Source organism: Spea bombifrons, chromosome 5, assembly GCF_027358695.1.
Source record: "Spea bombifrons isolate aSpeBom1 chromosome 5, aSpeBom1.2.pri, whole genome shotgun sequence".
Lineage (NCBI taxonomy): Eukaryota > Metazoa > Chordata > Amphibia > Anura > Pelobatidae > Spea > Spea bombifrons.
In genome coordinates, this window is record NC_071091.1 from 21,510,453 (window position 1) to 21,535,400 (window position 24,948).

Here is a 24,948-nt window from a genome sequence, read left to right on the forward strand (position 1 = left end):
TCAACCCATGTTTGCGCTTATTCTATTACTGCATTAACCTTGCTCTCTGGTTCTTTATCCTGTGTCCTTGTGACCTGAATTTAGCAAATTAGTTCAATAAAAAAAAAAAGAAACACTTACTGACGACGGTGAATTCGCAGCACTCTTTGAAATTCCTTTAATTCTTTTTCTAGCGTGGGATATTCATAAACATCATCCAGCACGTAGCGATAGAGAGTCTAATGAAAAAAATAGTACAACAAAAATATCATGGCTCATTTGTTATGTTTTCCATAGTTCATTAGTCTGCCGCAGGAAATATCAAGCCACACAATACGCAGCGCTTTTACTCGTCGGGATTCCAGGCTGGGTAATCAGTCTGAAGCCATACAAGAATCAGGGCTGATCGTAAGGCTGCACGTTATCTACAAAATGAGTTAATGTCCCACTATAGCACATTACTCAAGAATATAAAAAAATAAATCCTTAGAACATGATAAAATAGGCTGTAGATTCTTGATAATCACGTAAGCTCCTTCTGTCCCTTCCATACATTACAAGTTAAACAAATGATATATATATAATAAAATCCATAAATTCGATCCATAAATGGTAATTTCACCATAAGGAAGTGTACTGGGTTTTAGGAAAATCTGGTGACACAGTTTTTTCTCGTGGGTAATATATTCATGACCAGTGCAGCTGCTCCCTGTCAGGTCTCCAAGAGAACCTTTTACATTTGTATGCCCGTTATCCTTAAGAATGGTTTAACCATAGTCACAAGAGTGCAAAGAATTGGACGGGAACCTTTCAAAACAAATTTTCAAAGATGTAGATTTATTTTACTTGGGTGTGTTTATTTCTTCATTCTGCATTTGTAAATTCAATCTTACCTTTAGGAACAGCTTTGAATGCTCGTCATTGTGTAGCCAATCTTTGTACAAAGCAGTCCACTGGGAGGCAAGATGCAAGACTTTGCGTTTGGTGCACAGAGCCTCTGGGCTTTCTACTTTGCCGTCATATTTCTTAGCACAATAGGTAATTCCGGGTCAAGGAACAACAAGAAAAACATTCGATAGAAGAACTGTAGATACTAGACGTACATGCTGCAGAAAATAGAGACCTAATGAAGTGGCCCTCTTCTATTGCTATGCACTAATAACTGCTCAGCTACCCCAAGCTACTACTCACCAGAAAATATTTATTTTATTGCAATAATGGAAGTTTAATTGGATATATCTGCAAGATTTTGAGGTTAAACACACTATATATTGACGGGATTTTCAACCAGATCAATCCAAATTACACCCCGGATTTTCCAAACATGGGAAAGACTCGCCAATATCTCACTCAAGTGGAGCTTGGTTCCTGAACGAAGGCTAATCTGGAGTCTGTGGCCACTTGGGTCTAGATCTCATAAAACTGACGTGAAAATACCCATAGGTGTGTTTGGTGGTAAACATGGCGCTAGTGCTATATAAATAAATGTAATATAAGACATGGACCATACTTCAAAGATGAAAACTTATTGCGCTCCATTCAAGCATAACATAGGTTAAACTACCACCTGGAGTGCAAGCACCCTGGTATATTTGTTCTTGTTTGAAGACATGCTGTATTGCTTCTCTATAACATGACAATACCAGAACAGACATGCCTGTATTTGGTGAGAATTTAATTGCCAATCTTATTCTGTACCTGAAAGAACGACTCTAGAGGCAACATAATTTTTTTATGGATTGTTTGCGATGTTATGTTTGATCTACTCATACTCAAGGATAATCTGTGACATGTATACCCTGGGGGTCTGCACCTTTCAAAAGTCAGTACATGAACCTGGCATGTGGGTGAAGAATGGAATGCATCCAGTGTCCTCCGGCACAAAGGGAAAACAATTAATCACAGAACTGTCATAAAGGAAAAATGCGAGGCAGAGCTTTGCGTGTTCTTTCGCGTGTCTGTAATCTCCCCGTCACTACACATGCATCCAAGGTGCCACACTGTACCCTGTGTACACTGTCAAGCACTATTAACCCTTTCACTTTCATACACAAACACTATGTTACAAACATTTGGGGATATTCCCATTCCAGATGACAATGGTCAATTGTATAGCTTTAAAATAACTGGTGTTTCCCTTAGTTTTTTCTTCTTCTTCATTATTTTCATTTTCATTATTTCTAGCCTTTGATTTCAACTATTTCAATCACATCCATGTTAGCAGCAATCGTATCATACTAAAAGTATAGGACCTTATAAGATGCAATGCTTTTGTTGAAATGGAAATGTTCTTTTAAACGCGGTTTTTCATTTGTACCACAAAATGGAGAAATTATTAATGAATTATTATTAATTTAAAAAAATCCAGGAACACGCAGAGTGGGAAACACGTGACTCGTGCCGAGTGTCACGGAGAAAAGAATCTGCTCCTTGGCAGTGTAATAAACAGCTTCCATATCATTTCTGTGGATGGATTATTTTGCAAACTTTCCGTTGTTATAGCTCAAATTTTACGTGCTACACCATCCTTGCCAGCATGTCTCTCTCTACAACTCATCTACTTGCTTTTATTTAGAAGAAGGAGATTTCGATGTACGAGATGAAAACATGAATCAGCAGCATTTCTAGAATATGCAAAAATACAGCTGTTCTGTAAAACTCTATTATGACCCCACCGCCATCGCTTAAACCCGAGAGTCACCTCTCTTCAGAGAAAGTGTCAGTCATATGCTGCTCACGGCAATTAAACAGATGCCGTTTGCCTAGAACGTTGGGCATCAGCCTCTACTGTGTTAATATTAAGAGCATGACTGTTTCAGTTAATTAAGGATATTGTCTGAGCAATGCTTGGCAAAAGTCATCGGTTGTCATGAAGACGGTGTATGTGAGGAGGAAGTCATCCAGGAGGGTATCTGCAAATAAAAACAAACAAAAAAATCACAAGGTAAGGACTCAATCTCCAAGGACGACAATTATACGTGCAGCAATATTCATGAATGTGGCTAAAGGGAATGCAACAAAAAAAAGATTTAATAATAAAAAATAGACTAAATTATTCAGAAGACGGATTCCTGAATTTGCCAGGAAATAGGCGCTGCTGAGAGCAATAGAAACTTTAATTAGAGATGCAGATCTTTCAGTTTAATTGGCTTTATTGAATTATTTATTCAATTAGTCATAACACGGCAAGGTCAGGGTTCTCAACCTGAGCCTCATGTAATATAAGTGGATTGGACAGCTTTTGATACAAAGAATGATGTGGCTGAAATATAATAAATTATTGTTTTATTATGTTTTAAAATACAGTTTTGCTTTATGCTTCGGATGAGCCCAGGCTGTGAAATGTTCTTTAAAATTGGAGATAACTTGTCACGCTATGGTATTAAAAACATTCATCGAGAACATCTGGGCCAGAGCTGGTTTTCTAGAACAAAATGTATCAGGTGGCTCAGTTTTGGGCAGTCGCTTAGCGCTGCATAGACTGATGTCTCCCATCTGCTCTCTGATGACCCACAGTTCACAGGCTCACCAAAAATCTAGTGAAACACACATGTAATATGTAGCCAAGGGGTAATAATACAGAACACAAGGCACATGGGTAGCAAATATAAAGTGTCAAAAGCCCAACAAGCAGAAAGTATACTTGGTAAAAGGTGTAAGCACTGTACCAGAACAGCCACGTTGCAGCATTCAACAAGGTGGCCAAGCGGAAGCTGCAATGGAGGTCTATGCTACAACACCCCAGACTTCCATTGATTTTACAGCTCCTTGGAGCGATCAGGGGTGATCAGAGGACCTCACCAACCACCCCATGAAAATCCCGACTGTCCCTTGAAAAACCAAGGATGTTTGGGACGTATGATATTATTGAGTGCTCTTCTCTTTTAAAATTATGGGTATCTATTGTAAAGCAAACATAATTTATGGGCATCACCACACAATTACAACCCCCCTATGCAGGCATTTTCATTTCAATAAATCTGATCCCGTAGTTGGCAGCTTAGACAAAACTAACAATGCAAGTTGCATTTTATACAAGTTTTCAAAGGACCGCTACGCTATGTGAAAATCTGACTTTAAAATGATTCGATTTTTGTAAAAATCTTTTTAGATATGTGATATTCCAGTGTTTTACTTTCCACGTTTTTTTTATTGTTTGCATTTTTTTTCTGTTTGATTCATGCATTCTAATGCAGCCTCGGCTGGAACGTCTAAAGCAATGGAAGAAGGTATCATGCAGACTCCCCTGCTGCGTCTACACATATCATAAACACTAGTGATTGCTTTCATTTTCCCTGTCTGTCTCTGTGTGACATTCAGCATCACCCCATGCTATGCCGCTCACATCTACTTAAAATTTAACACCCACCGTAATCATGTGCTGACAACCGGGAAGGCATAAAATAAGCTTGGAGTTCAGTTTAAACCAAATATTCTGATTCTCGCCATTTAAATAAAATGTAGGTTCTCGTGTTAGACACATTAGCTTCGTAGTGTCTCTATAACCGACAAACGTATAGCAATGCATTGATTAGCTTCAGTTTCTGAACATAAATGAGAAACCTAAGCAGTTTAGACCCAAAAACTATTTTGTTTGTTTCTTTATGAAACACGACACAGCTTCAATGCTTTTCACGGATATTTTACTATCCATCGTGTATTAGATGTGACATTGCTGTTCTTGACAAGCCTTGTAGCAATGTCTTGATGTAAATGTGAGCAAACCAAGCCTAGCAGGTCATCAGTGTGAAACCCAGGGTCTGACTCCATCCAATATGACAGACTCCGTACAATATGACCTTTAAGTGCACCAATATGTACATATTTTATAAATAAGTATTACGTATTATCTGTTGCTTGCTCTTCCAGCTACATTACTCACCGCCCCAGTTTCCTGGAGCATTGTGCAAAAGTTTATTAAACAAGAATAAATAATTGTGACTTTTAAGAAGGCTGACAGTTATCAATATACAGGTATATTGATAATTAACAGATAATGTTTGCAATCTCACTCCTGCTAATATATGAATGTAACAGTAAACATGTACGTGCTCTAAAACTCCACACAGTTATATATATATATATACACACACAATAACACACATGCTCTAAAACAGAAGCCTGGATGAAGAATTCAGCCATTCCTGGCAGCCTTAGACATGTTAATGCCACTAGGCTTCTAGCAACAGTCTTTCTATACACTACACCAGTTATTAGACATTAGAAATGTTATCACATATCTGTCTATCTTTTTTTCATTCATCAACAATTTACCTACCATTGCAAGCATTTGTCAAAATCTAGTATTCAATGAAGGCTTATAAATCTATCTGTACCACCCCGAGTGAATTAAATGAGACTAAGTCCCCGTTTATTCCATAAGTGATAAGTCTGTTCTCTATAACCTTTACCTTTCACCAAGAAAATGATCTTGGAGATGCTTCTAGAGAGGATTTGAGAAGATTGCCATTCACCCACTTCTATTTACTCTCAATGACATTCCACAAAGAATATTACATGTGTAGGCACAAGAAACGTAGTGTTCTTCGGTGACTAACTTCTTTTTTTTGTCATTAACATGACTTACAAACCTCAACCTTGCCCAAAGTAAGAAAAAAAAGTCAAGTGGTATCGAAAAATAAAAATGTTTTGCTGAGAGAGAAAAGCTTGCAGCGATGCAGACAGTGACAAGCTGTGGCTGGATTTCCGAGCTTGTGATATTCTTTGAAGGTGCCTTAAGAAAAAGTTATATCTTTTGTAACATACATTCCTGGCGCGGCATGAAGAAGTAGTGGATAACGTATTAACGTCTGGCAGTTGGCAATCGCTGCAGCGTTTCACAACATGTCAATCAGCAAACTGATAAAATTATGCTGCAGCCTTGTGAATTGCGATGCCGTTTCTTCATCTAATTAAGACTTCCAAGCACGTTATATCAACAAGCCCTGGCTAGTGCAAGAGACAATTAATGACCTTTTAGCAACTTATTTACCCCTATATAGTGCTCCTAAACAACACTGAAAATATGATTTGCTTCACATTGATTCCTTAAGTGATTTCAATAGACTATTGACCTGGTAAAACGTGTAAAAGCCGTCACCTTTCCAGAGGAGATCTTCACATAAGAAATAATAATGACTCAAATGACCAAGAAAGAAATTATATGACAATGCAGTCGTCTAAACGCATGTACAGCAGATGAGGTGCATTTGACCCATGGGTTTGTCTGGCAGAAGTGGGGTATGATATAGGTCAAACGGGACTTAAAGTGACTGCCATATGCACTGTATTATCAGAATACCTCCATACCCAGCGGCTCTTCCGCTTGTCGATGGGTTCTTCTGATTTGGCTCAGCCTGATTTGCCTATTCTTTTTAATCTAGGCTGGATGATACATGGGGGACTTTATCCACAGATCGATATGTTCTACTTTATCATCCGATTTATTTTTTTCCTCTACCTGGAAAATTTGTCTTTATTGTAATTGTATGCTTGTGAGCAGGGCCATTCTTCCCTAACGGTTTGTCTTAATCTATCAATTCTAGTTTTTTGCTATTCTTGCCGTAAATGCCATTTTTTGCCCATGCGCGTTCAGAAGCCTCAGTGACATTCCCAACATTCATTATTCACTGAACCGAGCTGTATTACTATCACAACATAGGCTGTACTGTGATTGTGCATGTTAAGGGTATTATTCAGTAGTAACTCACTATGGCATTGAGCTGGTTCAAGTAACAGAATGCATAGACAACAGATAGGTTGTTACTAAAAGATCAAACACATGCATTGCTGGGAAATTGTGGCAGAAGGGGGAATCCCTGTTATTGTTATTCAGCGGTAATTACACAATGTTATAAAACATAAGCAAACACTTCGGATTTATTCTTATGTGCATTTTGCAGATCTCTTGCCAGTGTAAATATTTTATTTACTGACAGTCGTGCCCAAGTTATTTTCATCACTCCATCTAATAGTCATTTTTGCTCATTCGGTTTTGGGGCAAAGCCAATTAGATAAATGTTTGCATCGCCCATCTGTCACAGAGGGAAAAGCCAACTTCTATGTTTCTTAAGCTGCTTCTGGCTGAACGAAGTAAGAACGCTCCCTCGTACGAGAGGAACAGGTGTCGGCATTTGTTCATATTCCAAATGGTGTTTCCGTTGTACCCCGCCGGTGGTTTGAAACGTCACACTTGATGTGTTTGAGTGTGTAGATGCGGATCGCTTGACATTTACCAGGTTGGGGAGTGATGGGTTTTGATGAGAATTGGTTTTGGATTTTTTGGCACATGGACTCAGCACCGCCTCAAGGCAGCTATATGAGCAGCACAATTCTGAGTTTGGCAGCCACCACAGCAGAAATTACCTTGATGAATCTGGCAACTACCCTATTTGGATCAATGTTTTTTCTATATTCTTACAGAACAGGAGACATATTAACATTCCGCTGGGTAGAATCATCTTAAAACCGCTCCTTTAGACCACTTTTATACGTAAAGGGACAGTCAAGTCCCCACAATAGTTTTGTTATGTTGTTAATACATATCTCATCCTGTGGACGCCACACATGTTCAGAAGAACTCCCATTGAAATCGTTGGGAGTAGCATCAGTCCCATAAGCGCTCAGCTAGCGTACATCTTATTGATTAGCACTATGTCTATTGATTTCAATGGGCATTCAGTGTTACTGAGCATGCTCAAAAGGTGTATGCACTTCTATTACTAGAGGTAGCTGGTGATGAGTTAAATGCTTTGAAAATGATGCAAAACGGACCAAACATTTAACATGAAAATGGGGCAGAAGCAAGCCTTAACTTCACGATACAGAAGGGTCACAGCTCCTTTTGCTAAAACGCATCAAGCATTCAGAAAAATATAACAGATTTTTACAGGTCATGATGACCGATTTAGCAAACAAAGCCTTATGACAACAGTTTAAGTATTTATTGAATCAGTAAAGAGCGTTTTCAAAAACAAATATACACTGGGTAAGAGAGTCTATGTCTTCTTCATAATATGTACCTGAACTAATCCAGGAATGCTACCGGTACTTTGCTGATGTGCTTAGTACCCACCCTTTACTGGAAAATGTCAGGAGATCAAAGTCTGTACATGTAATATATATGACCCCTAAAGGCAAGGTGGAAGCTAACAAGCTTGGTGCAACGTAAAAAAATACTATATTTGCATTATTGAGGAAACATGGGCCATGTTTTAATTGTATCTTTAGCATCTTTGGTCTGACTTTGTATCAGCGGCAAGGCTTGTGTACTCTGTTTACAGATTTTCCTAATGCAATTATATTGACTATATAGTTTTATGCATAGCCTCATTATAAATTAATTGGTTCAAGCAATTTAACAATTTAAAAAGTGTTTGGGTCACATGTTCCTTTAGGTTGTGGAAGCACCCCGACATTAACTTCTCTAGTATCTGATGTTCTTATCCATAGACTTCCTTTTACTTGTATAGAATATTTATTTCCCGTGAAACCCTGACACGCAGTTGGTGCCATATGACCCCAAAATATGTTGTTACACAGTGAGTCTGATGGCTCACCCACATAGCTTCATTATCTAATGACAAACAGGCAGTAGTGAGTGAATGAGCGGCTACTTTAATGCACTGCTGAATGAATCAAAAGAATTACCTGCTGTCAAAGCTTTTTTGGAATGTTGCTAAATCGGGGGCCATTTAACATTACGATGACAAATACGTCTGCTTAACAAGAAAAGAGATGTCTCCATAAGCCCAACCTAGCAGAGTAAAAACGTATCTTTATCATTGATTTTTGTTCATTATTATAATTATTGTCACTATATAGATTAACATTGAAGATATGATATTGATCATGGTTATAGAGATGTGTGCATGCATTCCTATGACTGTGTCTTATACCCTCCAAACTGCCGGAGTTTTACGTTTTGGGGGAAGAAATAAATGTATCCTCGATCTATCTGCTCTTCCTTCTGATGAAGTCATTAGATTGAAACAGACTTTGTGGCAATACTGATTTATCTCAAAGTGCTCTAGGTAAGTAAATATACATGCTTTTAAACTGATTATCCTCCAAATTATAATTCCTACCCCATTAATCATGGAAGGTGAAAGGGATGCATCATCCAATAGCACAGCTCTTAATTGCGAATAGTTCTGTTCTAGAAGTCTCATCAGTAGCATTATTGTTACAACGCCTAAAAAGAAATTCAGTTTTAAAATCTAAAAAAAAAAATCCAACTAAAACCTCACCCATGTTTCATACCGCTACGTGACCTCATTGATGGGGAAAATGAAAGATGATTTCGTTTTCTGTTCATGGAGATTTTATAAGCCACAGCACGAATTGGGTCATGTACTTCACCATAAGCTGATAAGGTGGCATACACACATTCACAGCACAGAAGCATCGCCGATGACGGTTATTTCAAAAGACTACATGTACTTGAACAATATCTAAGCAAAATAAACTCAAATTGCTGTTAGCCTTCTTAAGTTGCCCATTAATGCATTTTTTTTGTAAAATCTTATTTCCATTACAATAAATCTTTCTAGTATAAAATAAAGTGTTCTGCATGGCTGCACATAAAAGGACACTCCAGCCATCACATGCTTACACCCTACATATATGTTTTGCATGCAGAAACATGGAGGGATTATTCAGAAGCCTTTAGTACACACATGCAGTGTTTTCCATGCCTTCCAGCACCTTAACTTGGTCAGACTACTCTCCAGTGAGTATACCCAGATACCTACTGCCAGACAGCTCTATCGCTGGCTTTCATGAGATTCTGCAGATTGATTTTACCGGGATGTCTTTCCTGCCATCGATTGTCTGCTCCTAGGAGCTTAACTTGGCACAAATCTGGAGGCGAGGAGGAAATGGTACCCTGCAGCATCTTCAGCAGGTTAGTAGGTTTGGGGGGCATGTTAACAATGCATATTAACCCCTTAATGACGAAGCCCGTACATGTACGGGCTCAAAATGCATTGTTTTCAATGGGTTTAGGGACCGCCAATTATCCTTAAGGGGTTAAAGTACTTAGTGAGTATGCAATAGAATTGTTGTTGGTGAGAATGTTTGACGTAGCAGATTACCATCTTAATGCTTTGAGTTACAAAACCAAGTATAACACCGAATACTGTGACCCTGTCTAGGTAGCCTCCATCTATCGGTACATTGTACTGAATGCAGGGCCATCAGGAGGCTGTCCGCGTGATCTGGCAAAATACATGGCAGATGCTGTCTCTTAATAGCGCCATAACATACAGTAAACTGCTTTGTCGCAGCTTGTCATTGTATGTATTGTTTGACTAGTATGTGTTAGAACAGCGAGTTGAGTGCGCCCATGCCTTCTTGTACTTTAATCAGGACAAAATAAAGAAACAATAGTGTTACGCTGCATCATGAACCATTTAATATTCTAATGGGAAATGTTATAAGCGCATTGGAAATCCATACCTCTGCTGACTAAAATAACCGCAGAATATAAAGGACGCATAGCAGAGAGAAATCACAACAGCCTGCAGTGAACGGGGGATATGCGAAGGATTTAAGTGGGTAGTGTGTAGACTATGGGCACACTTTTCTATTACATGAGCCATGACAAGAATGCGAGAGGATTTGGGATAGGAGAAGGTACCTCAGTTAACTTTGGGGTTTCTTAAAGGGACACTCCAGCAATTATATTCATATGCATATGATATTTAGAGGGACCATGCAGAACCCCCTTATGCATGTGCCCCTTCCCCCACTCCCTGGCGAGCTCCAGCCTGGCTTGGTGGTCAGACTCAGACTCATTGATTTTTATGCTTTCCTGCATATGATTGGCTGTTCCTTTAACTAATTCCTGGTAGATTTACAATATGCATTGCATTTATACATTGTAATTAACAGATCACTTTTATATTTAATTGGAAATGAATCCTTCAAAGTACTTTATATCCCCGAAATGCCTTACTGCTTTTATTTCTATCGAATTACTATGTCTACAGCCCCGAAAACCTCTAATCTTTGGCTTGCTCTCTGTATTATGAAGGCTTTGCAGATAGTAAGCTCAACATCCTATTAGGAGCATTAAGTCAAATGACCTCACAGCCAATAGGAACTTCTATTCACTGCTTTCACATCTTGCTAGATTAAAGGGAAAATAAATAATTATTAATATAATAATTCATCAAATAATTATCCTAAAAGGTAGATGAAGCAGTTAATTTTTTCATAAATGAAAACTATTTCCATTTGGAACATTTACCCATCTTTTAATAATAATAATAGTCACTTGTACAAGTATGGAGATAAGGTCAACAATCACTTAAGCTGCAGTGTCATTAACGTTAGGCTGTACTATAACTGAATGTTTTTTATATATTTTGTCTGGACAATGTCAAAGGGGTTCGTCACTAATAATATAGCTATGCCACTAGCTTGTTGGCTATAGCTTGAAACTCTTCGATCATAATAGTAAAACTCAGAGACAGAGACAGAGTTTCCCATCGTTATAAATCTGTGTAGAATAAAGGATCTTAGCCTAGGGAGTCCTAGACTCTATTGATTAAAACAGAAACATACCTAGAGCTTGATGTTTCACAGCGAGATGTATACACACACTCCAGCCTCCAAAAATATGTACTAGATGGATGAACACATTTCTAGTAAGTTAAAAGTTACTAGATTGGCCCATGTTGGATATGCTGGATTTTCTTTTTTTCTAATAGGGGAGTTGGCTAGTGTAATGTAAATTATCTATTGGGCTTCTGCATGTATATGTATTTTTATACACACACACACACATATATATATATTATATACACACATATACCCGCAGAAGCCTCATACAGCTGTGTAGAGAATGATCGCTGTCCTTGTATTGATTAGGAAATGACAAATTCAAGGAAACTGAGCAATTGCCTTTGAAGTATTGACAACCCAAAGCCACTCATCTCTGTGGAGCCCAAACAGTTATGCGCTAATCCATACTTTGTGAACACTGACAGCTCAATTCACCTAATTGCCTTAACTCCGTGGAGCCCCTGTACCAAGGTGTATGAATAACAGCAGTTATATTAACAAAAATAAAAAAGCTTTAATGTGTCAAGTCTAAATCCCAAGGCTAGGCTTCACAAAATGTTTTAGTTCTGTTTTGAAAGTTAATATCGGACATATATTCTGTTGTAGACATTTTGGTCAGTCTATATATAATAGAGATTTCTAGTGCTATCACTAACATTTTTTACCACAACAATCTAAAAATGTAGTTTATTCCTGGTTTTAATTATATTATATCTAACAGAGTATTAGCCCCCTGGCACTTATAGCATGTTTGAGGGCACACTTTATGAACTTTAGCTGTCACCAGTGTTCAGTTCTCAGATATAGCTAGAGAGGATTAAATCATTATGCATTTCTGCAGAAATAATCATTGATTTGATCAGACATGTAGATGGATGGACATTATTCTTTCTGGTGGCTTGATCCATCCACTCCCTTGGGTGAACGAGAGCAAGTTTGCCATACAAATCATTCCTATGTAATGACATTTTAGCCGCCCCTCTATCTCGGCAATACTCCTACATAACAAGGACCTTCATTCTCAACCACTGGTTCCCAACCCAGTCCTCATGGTGCCCCAACGGTCCAGGTTTTATAAATCTCCTTATGGAAATAGATTACAAAATCTAGTCCTGTTAGTGTGCCTTGAGGATTGGGTTGGGAGTCATTGTTCTAAAACCTCTCATCATACCTCATACCATTTATTCTGAGAAAACCACTGTACAATGCACAACAAACATAATGTATGGAACACATTAAACGTCTGATGAGAAGCACTTAAAAATAAAATTGCACTTAATAGTCTGTGGTTCATTTATTTTCTGATTAATACCAAAAAGCCCTGAATTCAATTAAGCTCCAATTTATGCAAACCGCACACAAGCAACCTTGGTGTTTTTAATAACGAATCAGAAGTTGCATAATATATGATTATGTATAACTTGGAACAACAGCACGGATGGGTGATGCCACTATACACCCACATAAAGAGACATGAAGAAATAGAACATGCAAACAGGTTCTGGCATTGAAGGGGCTCGGAAGGCTTAGAACTGAGACTGGAAAAGAACCGTTTACCTTACATAAGGTGGGTGCATGGAACGGTATTCCAGTAGAGAACAGGTGGAGTTGATGCAATGAGACAATATGAGAATGCCTAGGCTGGGTACACCGTTCTACTGAGATTATAATAAAATCAAGAATAAATGTGTTTTTTTAGACCAGAAGGAACAGACTAGGGAGGTCAGATAGTTGTCTCTATTGCCAAAATCTGAGACAATGCTATGGAGGTCATTGGGTACCGATCTCTACCTTCCCTCTAGTGCTAATATGTAGGGTCTGAGCAAAGATCACAAGCGTCAATTCTCCTAATAACAACCTTATACAGTTTCCTTTCATTTATGCTGAAAATGTTTTTTTTTTTCTTGCAATGCGGTTTCGCAGAGAAGAAACAGGGGAAAAGACCATATTTTAGTCCCCAGCTGGGTACACAAGAGAGACAATTCCTGCGGACTGAAGTCTTATGTTTTTATGGGTTTGGAATAAGAAGACGGAGCTCAGGAAACAATAGACTATTAGGTGTAATGAGGGTTGGGGGGGTCCCTGCCTGTCTTTGTCACTTACCTCAAATGAGAGGGTTAGCAAAAGCAGCAAGCGGCACATGTGCAGGAAGCAGCTAACATCTGCTCTCTGGAGCAATTATTTTGATTAACAAGCTATCATCTTTATGCGTGCCATTTTATAACAATCGAATAGGCTTCCTGTGTGATCACTAGAGCCAGACACAAGCTGGAACGTATGTCTTCTTCACGCAGTATATCATGTTTATGAGAGTCCAAAACAATAGTCATCAGAATTAAAAGTAGAAGAAAACACATGATGGGCATTGTCACTGCCTATTGCCACTGAACGCTGTTTGACGAAAATGTGATGGCTTTAGGCAGGGAGTCCTATCAGTGGACTAATAACCATTTAATCACTCATTAAAATGACAGATACGGTAAAGTTCCAAAACATCCATTACTCACACAATTATACACTGCTGGGACCGTGCTGCAACTTTTGTCAATGAAACTTTTGTGATCTTCATGCATAGCAGTTTCCGGCACTCCAGATGTTGAGTACCAGATTACGATACGAGGCAGGTCATATCTCTAAGTAGGCGCACATCATTAGTGCTGCAGGCTAGATGAATTTATGCGGGATATGAGCAGTGAAGTGAAGCCGATACGAAGACAATGCTCAAGCCGGTGACAAGGTGCAGGACTAGCTGTTTGGATGCGTACCACATGATTACCGTTTCGACTAACAGACACAGTGGTTCATGTTTAGGACTGCAGCTTTTTGACAGCAGAACAAATCCTACTGAGCCACATACCAAGCGATACATAACTACCATATATTATTATATATTATTATCACTTTCTTTTATTTATACGGCACCAACAATGTACACAGCACTTCTTACAGTCCATATATTAAAAGGGCCAGACAAAACTAGAATTGACAGACAAAGCGATACATTATGTAAAGAGGACAATACTCACAAGATTACAATCTAGAGTAGATTTAATGTATATATCTTATAAAAATCCTTAGATCTTCTGAGCTGCTGCAGAACTCAGAACAGTGAATTTATTCTAACAAAGTTGTGTCTCCTCGTTATGAAGGACTACTACATACAGTGTTGCAATATATTATGGCGCTATATAAATCTATAAATAGTGACAAGGGGTCGGCAGTCCCTGCTTCAGTGTTTACAATGTATATGATTGTACATTTTGATATTTTTTTAAACAGTGTATTTTAATAATATATATATATGTTCACCTAATACAAAGTTGGCAGTAAGAAATAAATGTTTTTGGCTTGTTTTACTCACCTGTGTCTTTGTCCTGCTCCTCATCCAGGTGTAAGTCATTCAGCAGATGCTCCAAAATCTTTTCCGGTGTCCCCGATACCACCATGTACCTGTCAGAAAGCAAAGAATCCACAGAATCATCCTCTGTAGATGACTGTGATCGGCTGCTCCATTCATCTTCATCATCCTCCTCATCAATGTATTTAAAATAAGGCACGTCGAAAGTAGGCAAGGGCAGCTCTCTCACAGTGAATGCCGCCGAAGCCTTCGCATCTAAGTGGGGATCAAAGACCCTCAGCTTTGAACTTCCCATTGTGGCGAATTAACAACAAAGGGCATCCCCTATATTGTGCGCTGGATTCCCACGTCTGTCCTGTGCTTGCTGGCTAAATCCATCTGTCAGCGCAGCTATCTGCAGTCAGCTTCTGCGTGTCTGTGTGTGTGAATGTGTGTCTGTATGCCTAAGGAAAAACTCTTACCTCCAATCACTCTCTCCACTCCCTGCTGCGGGGGCTGGGCTCTCTGACGAAGACACTTTCTTAAGCACCAGAACATCTTGGTCTTGTTCCTTCACTTGAACAGTCGTGTCTTCTTCATCCTGTATCGATGCAAGAACACAACGATTAAAAAGATAAGTAAATTTAAAAAAAATGTCTCGTGAGAACAAGGAGACGGCTTATTACATATTCCAGTCTCAACCCGGTACAGCTGCTGTCCAAAATTCCCAATGATTTATTATGCCAACACGTCACAATACAGCAATGCCTGTGATCTGATATCCACGCTCCCTGCTCCATGTATAATTAAACATTTTAATGTCCAGCAAAAAAAACACAATACTCTCCTGCTGTGTTTGTAGAAATACTCTATGCCGATATCTCCAGCATCTAGCCTCATAGCTTCCATTGTATTACATAGAAGTAAATATACAAATATACCAGGTGCCTCCAATACAAATGCATATGGAAATGACAATAATTGAGGTTGCGTTTTGAGATGATTTTTAAGGGTTAACAGACACAGCCATAAACATTACTTTGTACATCATTTTCAATGTGTCGAAAATATGTTTATTATAGATTCTAGAAAATAATTAACCTGTATGTGCATAACAGTGTTTAATAGGTTTACGTGATCAAATAAGGTAAATTGTAAAAATAGCTATAGTATAGTTATCGCCAAAGATCCAAGCTGTTCACCGGGGCCGACTCTAGGCTTTTAAGGACCCAAAGCAAAACATTATAGGGGCCCATTTTAACATGTGTAATAAAAAAAAGTATGCATAAAACACGGATTTAAATAAAACCACCCGAGTATAGTCTCCCCCTTCATCCACTCTGGGGTCCCTTAGATTAATGGGGCCCAAGAAGGCTGCTTAATCAGCTTATATGTTGGTGCCATCTCTGTAACTCATAAAGCATGTGGAGGGTTAATTGTTTTGTGTCCCCTTTGATTTCTAAGGGTAGAAAAAACAATGCTTGTTATTTTAAAGTGTACATATATGTATCTCTGTACTCATATGGTAAGATGTGTGTGTTAGTGTTCTATATTAGATCACTGTATACATCTAATGATACAGAGTAAGAAAGGCAATGGTTCTGACTCGTAAACTTTTGGCAGTGAGCCTAACCGCCCTCGCAGGCTCCTCTGCAATTGTTCTTCCTATTATGCTAATAAAACACATTACCGATAACAGCCTGTGTGCCCGTTCGCTCGCACTCATTTGGCTTTATGTTCTGCCTTATATAACCGGGCAGTATTAAATTATAATTCAGTCTATCCTTACCCTACCAGCAACCAACCTTAAATAAAGAGAGTCATGAATCATTGTCTGGAACATTGAGTCACGGCATATACAGGGAAACGCGTATATTTCCATCAGCTTCAACGCAGACATTAATTGTAAACAACGCTAGCGTTAAACTGAGACTTTGTGCTTAAGAAAAATTAAATTAAAAACTCACCACAAATTTCCAACCTTGTGATGTTAGAAGCAAAAAGAATATTTCAAAAAATGACATTTTTGTGCTTGAATTCTATACAGGTTTCAATAATCTATCATGTACTTTATTTGGGGGTTATTATTCTAATAAAAATAATAATAATTCTGGTAGTCTTCCAGAGTCATCCATGCTAGGGAAAATTAGATCGCTTTATTCTGTTTTGCTTTATGAGGTCATCAGTACTAGCTAGTACCAGAAGGAAAAAAAAAAAAATATATATATATATATATATATATATACACACACACAGGGGTGGTTAATCAGTGGGCATTCACAGTGGGGGTTTCAATGCTCTCTTTTAGAGATGACACATTGTATGTATGTATATATATATATATATATACACACACATACATAGTATACACATATACACACACACACATATATACACAATGCGGATGCAGGAAGGATTCAGCCGACAATTGGTCACTGCACTACACATTCTCTGCCCGGCTGCTGTTTTATCTGAAAGAAGCTGAATAATCATCACTTTCTGCATGCGCGGCCCAGTGGGTTTTCAGAGGCAATGAAATCCTTAAGTCCGCTCATTAATTCCTGAGCTTGTTTAAGTGTTTAGAGAGAGTGCAGAGCTACGAAGGCCAGTCGTATAAGCATTTAGATTTCAGATTATACTGAATAAAATCCTACATCTGGCATTGTTTTAGGGAGGTATTAAAATGCAGACTTGCCAATATAAGCATAGGAGGCACGGACTGTCATTCTGCATCGCTCTCATGGACTGGGACTAATTACATAGAAAATCATGTTTTAGGCTCAGCAGATATTGTCTTAATAAAATAAACGTGGTGAGAAGTAAGTAATCATAATACCATGTTAATGTTTATTAACCCCTTAAGGACAATGGGCGTTCCCTAAACCCATTGAATACAATGAATTTTGAGCCCGTACATGTACAGGCTTTGTCATTAAGGGGTTAAGCGCTGCGTAAATTGTCGGCGCTATATAAGTAAAAGATAATAATAATAATAAATTAAGAAAAAAACTGAATCTTATCCGGTACCCCCTTTGCATTTGTCTTGAGAAGTAGAGGTTTCCTTCATAAAGATTCTACATCATCAGGGATGCCAGAATCAGCTAGCAAATTATATTTAGTCCTAAAGGGCTATTAGATCGGTTAACCCACATTAGACTCGGTGGACGTGAAATTACACGTGCCTTTTCGCTGCTGCCGAGGGGTTATTCTTGTGCAAGGTCAGGGGTATTTTCCAGAAGCCAATTAAAGTTTTATGGCCGTTGCGGCAATCTCTCGGGAGACTCTATTCAAAGTAAATTTCTAGCATGCAGATGAGATATAATAATGATTTCAGTAGGCCTGGCTCTGTGGGGTATCCAAGCCAACGCAATACTAAAAACCCAATGAAATGAGATAATGGCTTTGTGTTAATATAGCAGCATGAGAAGCTCGCAGCTGTAAAATATGGCTTTAAAGGAAAAAATAACAGTGATACTAGGTCATTATGCAGATATGTGTTTCTTAGTGAACAAAAACTGATTATATATATATATATATATATATATACACGGTATATATTTATACACATATACACACATAGGCAAAAAACTAAATGCAACCCCATGCTCACAAAGGCGCACCTGTGTTCAGTCTGACTAGTGTGATGCCCTTATGGTACTACCTATTATCCCTAGAGGTAAATTATAATTCCTATATCGTGACATATGATAAACATGTCACTGCATTTGTGTATCCCTCTATTTAAGGTTCATTTATCTTTTTCAATTAACAGGTTTACCAATTATGTCAAAGTATACCCTTAAGAGCAACAGGAATAATGTCTGATACTCTTCCCCTCCTCTGATAAGTGTTGGCCCAATGGGCGTAGGTTAGGAATAACCGATTAGGAACTCGTAAGGTGGGTGTTAGGGAAATAAATCTTAAGCATGTCATACGGGGTGATGAATGTATGTCTTTATGTGTATATCCTAAATACTCGTTGGGGTGTGCAGGAGTACAGACGCTGAAAAATGACATTGTCTCTTGGTGTCACTCGTTTTATGTGCAGTCACACAGCGTTCATGCGCAGCTCTCTTTGCCCCCGTTTGTTCCAGCTGCGGTGGGGTTATTATTCTTAATCCTGTGGGTTCCTTGGAAAGCTCAAAGGAAAGGACTGACGTGAATCTTTCATTTCATACCATGTTCACTGCATGCTCAACATGTTCTAAGAGACTGCTAGCTCTGTTAACCCTGCCTATGGTCTGGAGGACGATAACGACATTAGAACAAATCTTTCATTCAGCTGGCTTTGATCTCCATCTTTAGGACAGGGACATCATAGACATCCGCAGGAATCTTTGCAAGCTTGGACAAAGCTTTTGTTCCTCCAATTCCACTCCATAAATTCTCTACCCTAATTATATCCTCATTTAGTTAGGACTACCTAATTTCATACATCACCCACCTTTGACTCTGACTCTGGCTCTGGCTGCATCTTCACTTTTAGACTTCCTTGTAGTAGGCATTGAACTTTAAACAGGTTTTGTCATTTTCCCCCTACCCGTAGATGCCCAACAAGGAGTTATGTGTAAACTATATGTGCTTATGTTTTTTTTGTGACCACAAGGATCACTTCAAGCCTAACACTGAGCCTACTTTGGACCCTCGGGTCCTATATATATATTATATACATATATATATATATTCATTCTGTACTGTAGTTAAAGGGGTAAACACTCTTAAACTAATAAGTCAAGCCCATTCATGTCACTTACTAACATAAGATATTTAAGTACTTCAGGCAAACTACTTTATTTTTGCATTGAAATGCTCACCATGACGTACTTGAATATCAAAAGAAAGTGCAATGTATTCTTTTTGGTAAATAAAACCCAGTGTGTGAATAATAAACTTTAACATTCATACCACGTCTTTAGGATGCACACGCACCATACCAACCAATGATGAATAAACTGGAAATTAAAGCTTAAACTGTAATTAATGACTGCAATCTTGTCATGTAATTTAAAAAAGGAAAAGTTGATGTGTCAAACAACAGAGCAAGGAGTGAACCCGCATTAATACGCTCTTAAAAACCACACCTGTGCAGACACATTCATGCGTGACATGTGACCTAAGAACATATGAATCACAGCTGGATAAAAGAATAGGACAAAGCATGAATAATATAAGGCAAAAGAGATCATGGAATACAATGTATAATAATAATAATAATAATAATAATAATACAAAATAAAATAATAATAATAATAATAAAAGTCTCAACTACTTAAAAGCAAAACACCGGTAGCCAAACAAATATTCAAAGATTATCTAAGATATTATTTGTAGCCAATTTTTATCAATAAACTCCTCCATCAGAAACCAGTCTGGCCATTGGGACCCCAGTACAAAGATCTCCCACACATTAACCAGCAGCAGACTTAACCCTTAAAACTAGTGTTTTGTGATGGAGGCTGCGTGACTCAGGTCCTGGGGCTATCGGTGGGTAGAAAGCAGGCCGACGGGTAATAATGTGTAAGTATAGTTGTAAGGAAGCTTAAACATTATGGCCATTTTACACAATAGGGCTGCTGCCAACTTATTTTAATATTGCTTTTCTCAGAATTGCCGTTTTTCACTTACATGCTGTGTGATTCTTTTATCAGAAGCACATTATGGATATGTGAGCCTGGCGTTATAATAAAGTATATTTGTGTGGAGGGGCTATACGTTTACTCAGGGCTACTGTCTTGTTTAGCAAACTGCATGGTATAGCCCACCCGCTGACCAAAGTCCTAGAAAGCCAAGAACCAGACAGAAGAGCTGGACACATCTTGTCAGGACATACATAGCCAAGAACTGAAATATAGTGTATTTACACACACACACGGTAACTGTAAATTATTCCATATATAACACAATGTACACTGTCACGAAAGAGTACAGCAAAGTGTTATTAGGATAACTCCCTTCCTGCAATGAAGTAGATTTAGTAACATCAATAATTATTTTTCAAAGCATCCATGTGTCTGTGTGAGCCTCACCCAGTAACAATAAACATGGGTATCCTACGCTCACAAAACACTTTACAAGGTGCTGCATTTGGTTCTAAGCGATTGTCTCATACATTATGTTCATGATAGCCATGTAATAGAACGAAATGCCTGTGGCACTAGAACAATTACATTTTAATCTTAGACACACTTCATACCGATATGAGAATCCGGCGTCATTTCATGTCTAGCGTTCCTCAAGGACCCTTCACGGTGTTCGGTCAAACAGTAAACGCTGAGCTATATAATTACTACATACTGCATGGTATTGTCTTCTGCTCTATGAGGAAACTGGTAGTGAAAATACTCGTATGGAGAATTGATCCAATTTCCATTATGACTTACACTACTTGTGATACAATAAGATATTGTTTATTAACAAACAACAAAAAAGGCAGCATTCAACCTAAAAAGCATAAAAGTAATACACATCCAGATTCCAGCGAATATTATTCAAACATCTAAGACATGAATACTGGGGACTCTGTCACACTATATGGCCATATCTTGCTTAGCCAGTCAGAAGTCTGGCGAGTCCTATCTAATTTTTCTAATGGCTATATTGCTTTCTAAGGAGCTAAAAATTAGTGGGACTGCACTTTGACACAAAGGAGACTATCAAGCATTGTATAGTCCTAATGCCTGAGGAAGGGACCTAACAGCTTGGTCTTGAAAGCTTGCAGTTAAACTCTCAGTTAGCCAATAAATGGTATCATTTTTTTCCTGATAGTCCTCTCTGGACATTAATGAGGCCAGCAAGACATAGTTGGATGAGTTTGGTGTGGAAGAACTTTACTGGCTCGCACAGAACCTCAACCCCATCGAACACCTTTGGGATGAACTGGAATGGAGATTGCGAGGCCGGCCTTCTCATCCAACATCAGTGCCTGACTTCACAAATCCTCTACTGGATGAATGGGCTAAAATTCCCACAAACATGCCAGAATCTTGTGGAAAGCCTTTCCTGAAGAGTGGAAGCTGTTATAGCTGCAAAGGGGAGACCAACTACATATTCTCTATGTATTTAGAATGCAATGTCATAAAAGTACCTGTTGGTGTAATGATCAGATGTCCCAATACTTTTGTCCATTTGGAGTATATATATATTTAGTATTATTATTTTTAATTTATGAAGCCTCATCATATTCCACGGCGTAAGACATATATATTCTGCTGAATAATAGTACTAGCTAGCTTATGGCTGACCTGTGTTCAAATTTGTCTTTTCTCAGAAAAGCTTACCCAGTAATAATTGGTGCCTGGGGCACAGGGAGATAAAGTGTCTTATTTCGGGTAAAACGAAGAGCAAACACGAAGCATTCCTTTTATAAGGGATAAGCTTTCCGCATTCACCTAGCCACTGCTGTTTCAACAGTACCTTTACAATACCAAAAGCGATCATTTGTTTGTCTTTTATTTACAAAAGCATATGTGATATCTTAAAACACATTAAGCAAGTGATACCGACTCATCTCATTCTGTACCAATACATTCAAATGTGTGTTAATGCTATTGTCTATTTAAATTCCCTTTGTTAAATGTTTTCAATGTCTTCGTTATTCAGCAAAAAAGACATTCTGTACCAAAACCCTCTCACCTACATACATATAACCACGTGAAATTTCTATTCTAAAACTGTCGTCTACCTGCGTTCCCAAGAGACAAGGGTTTCAAACTGATGTTCTGCTTCATGCACGTTCAATTTACTTTAGTATTCCATCTCAACTACGATGTACAATTAACGTGGCTCTTGATGTAATGGAAGCCTGTGACATGTGAACACGGGTCTTTTTTCCTTTCTTTTTTTTTTTTTGCAACACCTATTAAAAGGACCAGAAACAAAAAAAGTCTTTTGGGAGTAAAGCTATTAAATATCAAAGCACCGTGTGATGTGTCCCAGCTTAACAGAGCCTAGGAAATCAGGGGCACTCTTGTGACCTTTGGGGTGAACAGTGTGTCCGATGTACCCTGCAGGAGGTGGGCTGGGACCTGTTTCGCTAGAATTCACAAAGCCTTTGTTATGTGTAACTCGAGAGGCTTACAGCTCCCAAATGACTCTTTCACCCTCTGCTGTGTTTATCATTTGATGTCCTCAGGGACGTGTCTTGATATCTATTCCCACTTTAAGAGACTAAATGTGTCTGCAAACATATTATATACAAATCAGAGACATGGGTAATGAGAAGTCTCGGCTTCAGTAACACAGTTTGCTCCTCATTAAATTCGAGTTGATCGCATCTCTTAGGAGTAACAGAATCACTTGGAAGTGGGATTAAGGAGAGGTGTCTGGCTGCGGATCCCAAGGGCAGGGCAGGCACAGGGATACATCTGTTACCAGAGGAAGGAAACACAAACGTATTTGTGATTTGTGGTTGAAGTGATACACTGAGGTTAAGCTTAAACAAAAGTTTGACTAATTTGTGTGACAGGATCACATAGTCTTAATGCAGTAATAAAGGAGTGCTGTATGCCATGGAGAAACAAAAACACAGCCCTTACCATTGAAACAAAGTTATTTATTCGTATCAAGCGGTACCAGCTGTGAACTAGCCATTCACCTGAAGATGCAATGTCTCAAACGTTTAAAGAAGGAAAACTGTACATTTAGCGCTCAAGGAACAAAAAGACTTAAAGGTATGCTGGTAGAGAATGTAATTTGTGTAAAATACCAAAGACAGCCTAAAAAGCTGAACATAATACGTTTACAAAGCTTTACAAGAGCTTTGTGTTCCATCAGGATTTGGCTTTCACTTAAAATACAAAAGTTCATTTTCATTTAACTAAGAAGCGCCACTGGAATTTTTCAGTTAGAATATGTCACACTTATGTATATTGTATATGTATATTGAGTAACCACAATCACCGCATAATATTTGGTTACATTTATATTAAAAGTTGGACCGATGTTCCAATACATTTCTTTGTTGCGTAAAATTTGATGGAAGTCTTAATTTGCTCGGGAGGAATGTTATAGGAATAACAAATTCCCGCATGGGACATTGAGCTTCAGTGAACCAACTCTTCATTTCTAAATGATTTATATAATTAAAATAATATAGAAACGTTTTTTTGTATCTTTGGAGCAGAAAGGTAAGGTTCTTCTCAGTCACAAGACCATACAACTTGACGAAGAGTAGACAGACAGAAGCTGAAGGCAACTGTACCCTAGGGTTCATCACAACGCTGTGTTGACCTTCACACTCTCTGTGTTTCATAATATTCCCAGTGCTGCGAAATCCTGTTCTCAATGTGTTACGGGTTCTCAATGTGTTACGGCTTACCACACAAAACAAATATAATAGAATTCATATCATGATCTTTTACAAGAGTTAACATCTACTGGACGTATGAGGGCTACATTGGCAGAGCCAAAGGACAGAGAAAGAAGGAATAGTTAATGCCTGCGGAGATGTTGATGGTTTATACTGTTTCATATCGTACTAATCCTACGGTGGCTTGCTCGGCAGAACAAGCACACTCGACAGACCGGTATGTGAAATAAAGACACTGAGACCCAAGGACCTCACTGGTCAGGTCACTGGGCATGGCAAGGTCACATTTTATTACTGGATGCTGACATCACATCTGATGCAGTATGTCTGCTCGTTTAGGTTTAATTACAGCTTCTAGCTATGATAATGTATGTTCCGAGGTCTGGCACATCATAATGTCAAATGGGTGCTGGGCTAAACAAAGTCGTATTAACTATTTTATTAATGCCCAAGTGTTTCGGGAGAATGTGTGCGAGTTAACAAAAGGTTCTGGAGGAAGAGGGTGGAAAACGGAAACAAATGCTGCAGAGAATATTTTTCCAGGATGTAGTGAGAACATTTAGGAAAGGCTGACAAAAGCTAAATGCAAAGGGTCACATGAAATGAGGTCCTACTGATGAAGTGATATAACAGATGGAGCCAAAAGGTTGCTTGTGGAATCATCTGGCTTTGTTACTACGTCACAGGCACCACATTGGCATCAGTAATCAGGACAGGCGTTCCACCCTGGAACACAACAAGTCCACCTAGACCAAAG

General features: G+C 38.5%; 1 protein-coding gene across 1 annotated transcript in view; it reads right to left on the reverse strand.

Moving 5' to 3' along the window:
• RAPGEF5 (Rap guanine nucleotide exchange factor 5) overlaps positions 1 to 24,948 on the reverse strand; it is a 101,047-nt gene that overhangs the window by 13,696 nt on the left and 62,403 nt on the right. Inside the window, exons 10-14 of the mRNA XM_053466112.1 lie at positions 15,367 to 15,485; positions 14,909 to 14,997; positions 2,813 to 2,891; positions 873 to 1,017; positions 121 to 218 (exon numbers count right to left, since the gene is read on the reverse strand). Coding sequence (XP_053322087.1) covers positions 121 to 218; positions 873 to 1,017; positions 2,813 to 2,891; positions 14,909 to 14,997; positions 15,367 to 15,485 — 530 coding nt within the window. The remainder of the gene's footprint in view (positions 1 to 120; positions 219 to 872; positions 1,018 to 2,812; positions 2,892 to 14,908; positions 14,998 to 15,366; positions 15,486 to 24,948) is intronic.